The sequence below is a fragment of the Berghia stephanieae genome, chromosome 4 (assembly GCF_034508935.2).
Source record: "Berghia stephanieae isolate SIO BIC M18660-M18661 chromosome 4, UCSD_Bste_1.3, whole genome shotgun sequence".
In the NCBI taxonomy this organism is placed as follows: Eukaryota; Metazoa; Mollusca; class Gastropoda; order Nudibranchia; family Aeolidiidae; genus Berghia; species Berghia stephanieae.
The window spans coordinates 49,255,252-49,260,251 of NC_088363.1; the positions used below are offsets into that span (position 1 = coordinate 49,255,252).

The 5,000-nt window shown below is 41.5% G+C and overlaps 1 protein-coding gene across 2 annotated transcripts in view; it reads left to right on the forward strand.

Moving 5' to 3' along the window:
- The window catches only part of LOC144970748 (D-glucuronyl C5-epimerase B-like), a 45,286-nt gene that overhangs the window by 28,435 nt on the left and 11,851 nt on the right, over positions 1–5,000 (forward strand). For both annotated transcript variants that reach the window (XM_078910735.1, XM_078910736.1), the window contains one exon: positions 3,995–4,125. In XM_078910735.1, the coding sequence (XP_078766861.1) occupies positions 4,016–4,125 (110 nt within the window). In that variant the 5' untranslated portion in view covers positions 3,995–4,015. The remainder of the gene's footprint in view (positions 1–3,994; positions 4,126–5,000) is intronic.

Sequence of the window (5,000 nt, forward strand, 5' to 3'; positions counted from 1 at the left end):
AAAAGGGGAGGGGTGGAGGTTGTGGAAAAGAAATAGAGGGGTAGGAGGAGGGAGGAGGGAAAGGATGAGGAGGAGTGAAGAGGAGGAGAGGGGTGGGGAGGAGGAGACAAAGGAGCACGAGGGAAGGAGGAAGAGAAGATGAATAAGAAGAAGAATGAGGAGGAGGAGGAGGAGGAAGAGGAGGAGGAGGAGGAGGAGGAGGAGGGATAGGAGGAGGAGGAGGAAGAGGAGAAAGAGAAGAAGAAGAAGAAGAAGAAGAAGAAGAAGGAGAAGAAGAAGAAGAAGAAGAAGAAGAAGAAGAAGAAGAAGAAGAAGAAGGAGGAGGAGGAGGAGGAGGAGGAGGAGGAGGAGGAGGAAAGAATCATATCTTTTGTATAGTGTGTTTGTGTGTGTGGGTGGGGGGGGGGGGGGGGGGGGGGGTCATATTATACAACATAGAAAATAACTCGAGCGAGTTATAACAAAGAAGAGTTCTAATTTCAAGGGTATCGATGATTCTTGCCAGACAGCAACATAATATTATATAACAATATGTACATCCAATAGCAACAACATCAACAGAAACAACAACGACACAAGCGGCGGTATCAATAACAACAGCAAATGCAACAAGACCTAGATATGCCTATACGTAAAGCATCATCATCAACAACAACAACATTAGAAATAGTTTAACTTCAATAAGGCTTACAATAATACAATCACAATCGTATGCTCTCTCTCTCTCTCTCTCTCTCTCTCTCTCTCTCTCTCTCTCTCTCTCTCTCTCTCTCTCTCTCTCTCGCACTTTATATCTCTCTATATCTCCCTTTCTTTATTTCTCTTTTCTCTTTCTTTCCCCTCCTCTCTCTCTCTCTCTCTCTCTCTCTCTCCCTTTCTCTCTCTCTCACTCACTCACCCACTCTTTCTATTAAGAATCTTTCCTTCCCATTCCAAGCTCTTTCTGTCCTTCACACTCCCGACCCCCCCCCCCCCCCCCCCCAATTCTCAAATCGTCTAACCCCCCCCCCCCCCCCCCCCCAACCCCACCATCCAATGCTATAACTTCACTACCCTCGTTCACCCTTGATTACCCCTATGGTCAGCATACCTACCTTCAGTCACTGACATACCCATGTGTAATTATTAAATTGCTGGCAATCTCACACAAACTACTTATACCTACCCTCCATGTAACTACATTTTCTTGCTGTGCTGACATTTCTCACAAAACACATATATAACAATTGTAAGCCATCGCCTTAAAACGATATTGAAATGAAATGCTGTAGATGAAAAAAAATGCCCATAAAGTCGAAATGGCCAGATTTAAGAAAACTCTATTTTATACACACACACACACACACACACACACACATATATATATATATATATATATATATATATATATATATATATATATATATATATATATAATAAAATCGCGTAATATCCACTTAAAGTGCTAAAAGCGCTTAACAAAAGTACCTAGCAAAAAAAATAAAAATAATAACACTTAACATTGTTCGTATAACTGTATAAAAACATGAAATATGATGCCTGTTAGGAGATCAACCATTCCAATTTATTTTCTAACAAATACCACACTCTTACCTGTCGGGTACTAATTTTACACCTGAGTACAGTGAGAAAATATAAGTAAATAGAGAGCATTTTCCAAGGACTCAACTATGCGCCGCTGAGAGGGCAACTCGAACCCTGGATCTTCCAGTCCGAAGGCGAGTGTCATAGCACAAGACCACAGAGCCAGTCTGTTGCTTTTCATGACAAATTCTATCACAGACTGAAGCATCTTGTTTGTTTCCAGAGAATGGTAGAGAAGCTAACTCTTACCAAGTGATTCCTTTTTCTCAAGGCTTTGTTATTTCGAGTTATATATTATACAATCAATATTATACAATCACATACAATCTCACAAGGTCCAATCGTTGGTCAAGATTGCTCAATTAAGGGAGCACTCGCCTCAATAGACAGACAACCACGCCTCTCGGACAGTCCACATAATGTAAACAATGACAGTGATTGGTAAACATAGCAAACTACACATGTTTTACTATCGTTGGTATGTGTCTCAGTAAAATACAGACTGTTCTATCGCTTGATGAATAAAACAAACACAGAAATCTATCATGTGTAAACTTAAACGTTCGAGAAAACCGTGTGATAACTAGTCACCTATTTGGCGGGATGAAACAATAACAATTATCAGAGAAAGGTCGAATTCATTCACTTTATTGTTTATAGATAGTATGCGCTTGGCTCAGAAGCTCATAACATTGCCATCCGGAAGTATAAGAGACCAACACACAAAACTGTGTGTATCCATGAATGTTTATAGTCAGGTTAATACAGTTCAGTGAGCATTATTCATAAACGCGGATGGCAAAAAACAATAACAAATACCTGAGTGACGTCATCTTCGAACTATCTATAAGCAACCAACGATGTTGGTCCGAGCACGTGTGAAGGTGTGTCACAAATTCCATGTTTTGATTGGTAAAAAATCTACTGGTTGATTGGTACACAGCAGCGAGTTGTTGAAGATAGGAGGGTAGTCAAATTACTAGCTATCTTAAAATCTACATGTATCTATAAGCACCAAAGAAAAGGTACGTGACCCAATGCGAACAAGATCAAACTGGAAAAAAGTGATCTGAAAAAAAAAATAGTAACAACAAAAATACAAATATTTAAAAAATCATTATTAAAACAAAACCTAAACAAAACAATATATAGATATAACGAAGTTAACGTCACTCATGTCTTTGTTATTGTTTTTTTGCCACCCATGTTTAGTAATTCTTACTAGTAATGTATAGACCGTACTATAAACGTCCAAGGTTATACATATCTAGTTTTCACCGTTTAAAAAAATTATTCTCAATAGAACATAATATAAATTCTCCCAAAATTCTGATATTTTTCATTATAAATTTTCAGCGCCTTAATCATCCATACTTAATACTGTTGTGGCAACAAACTAATCTTAATGTTCACCATTAGAGAGTGACCTTGTGTAAAGTTGTACGCCTTTATCTAAACGGTACACACAGAAATAATAACAATAATAATAAATTACGGAAGAGTTGTCAAGTTCTGTCACTGCTGTAATCTTTATCACCTTTACTAAATCCATGGATTACCTCCCTTGTCCATTTATTTGTCTAGCTCGTCGACACGGACTGCGAAGTGAAGCCGTCAGACAACACAGAGGGGCGGATAGTGGACGAGAGGGGACACGACACACGATACGTCTGCTGAACTCGAGCAAAATAAATATTTAAACATTTTGGCCAGAAAAAAAAAACGTTTACTTCAAGGATCGATTGGATAATATGACGCATAACTTGTCGCAAAGCATTAAGCCTGAGACTTCCAATAAGAATCAGTTTTGAGACATTTCGACGTGGGAGTGGCATTGTGTTGCGTTCCATGAATAAGTCTGATTTCCCTGAAACCATGTTGGAGTAAGAAGATAACAGACCTGCCTACTACGGCGAAAGTTTCGTAAAAATACTCTCAAATTGTCAAAGACTAAAATTTCACATTATTGTCACCTTAACTTTAAACTTCAAAAATGTTAGACTCGTTTTTAGTCTTCTAGTGGTCCCAATAGCTCAGTTGGTAGAGCACTTGCTTCACAAGCAAAGGAACCGAGATCGATCCCGAGTGCAGCCGAGATTTTTTTCTGGTCCCCATGTCCACCCAACAGTGATTGGGTAGCTAGATCTGTTAGATCTGGCGGAAAGTACCTTGCGGTAGACTAGCGTCCTATCCGAAGGATAGCAAGCAATCGCTATTGTCCGTTTCACGTTATAGAAACCGAATGGCTCTGAAGAACTAGTTGATTTTTAGGCATCTGGCTTACCCTGACATAATACCGTTTTTGGGGTCGATGAGTCACGAATGCCATCAGTAACGGCCGTAATACCTACCTTCATCATTTATATTATTTCTCTCTATTTCCCACCCCCACCACAATCGATTTGTCCAGCCTAGGTGATGATGGAAAGTCATGCGTCTGGGCCGTGCCATCAAGCTGGTGACTGTGTCTGGCTTCCTGTCTACCCTTGTTACCTTCACACTCTGGTCACAGTGGGGAAATCGGCCTGCAGAGGATTATGAGTACGTCAAAATTATTTGATTGGATTCTTAATGATTGCATTCTAAATGTTTGATTAAAAAAAAAAGCCTTTTATTCATCCGATATGGGAAATGTGTTTTTAGAGTCTATTCCGAGGGAAGGCTGGAATAGCCCAGGCGTCAGCCGCAGTGCAGCGCCGCAAACTGAGCTAGGGCTAGGTGACTTACTCAAGGTCACACAGAGCAGCGGATATTCGAACTTGGTACCTTTCGGGTGCGAAACAAAGACATACGGCTGAGCCACGCTACCCAGTCATTTCATAAGAAAAAAACATTTTATTATATTCTTATTTTCTTCTATCTTTCTTTAACCCTCTCATTGCCAAATATTAGTCGGAAGAGCTGTACCGAGAGTACCAGCAGACCCAGTCCCAGGACACAGCCGATAGACTACTCCAGTCTCTGGCAGAGGGAAGGAAGCAACGGTGGCAGGAGACCGTGGAAAGTCTCGACTTTACACACTCCAGCCGCCACGCTTGGCGTTTGATAAAGAAATTGGACCCAGATCGGAATTTCGCGAAGGCTGCACCGGAATGCGAGGCAGACACAATTGCCAAGAATATTAAGAACCGTAGCAAGCGGGTCCCTAATCAGGCTTTTGAGCGCGGTGTCCGCAAGGCGTACCGTACGATTTTGGACTCGCTACCTGCGGAGGAGTCGGACTGGACGGCCCCGTTCAGTCCCCGAGAAGTGGGTGCAGCCATTAGCGAAGTGAAGAACGGCAAAGCAGCTGGGATAGATGGTGTATATCCCGATATGGTGACGCATCTGGGCCCCAGGGCACGGGCCTGGCTAGCAGAGGCAATGTCTGACATCCTTGCAAACGGAAAGCTTCCACAAGTGTGGAAGCATGCGAA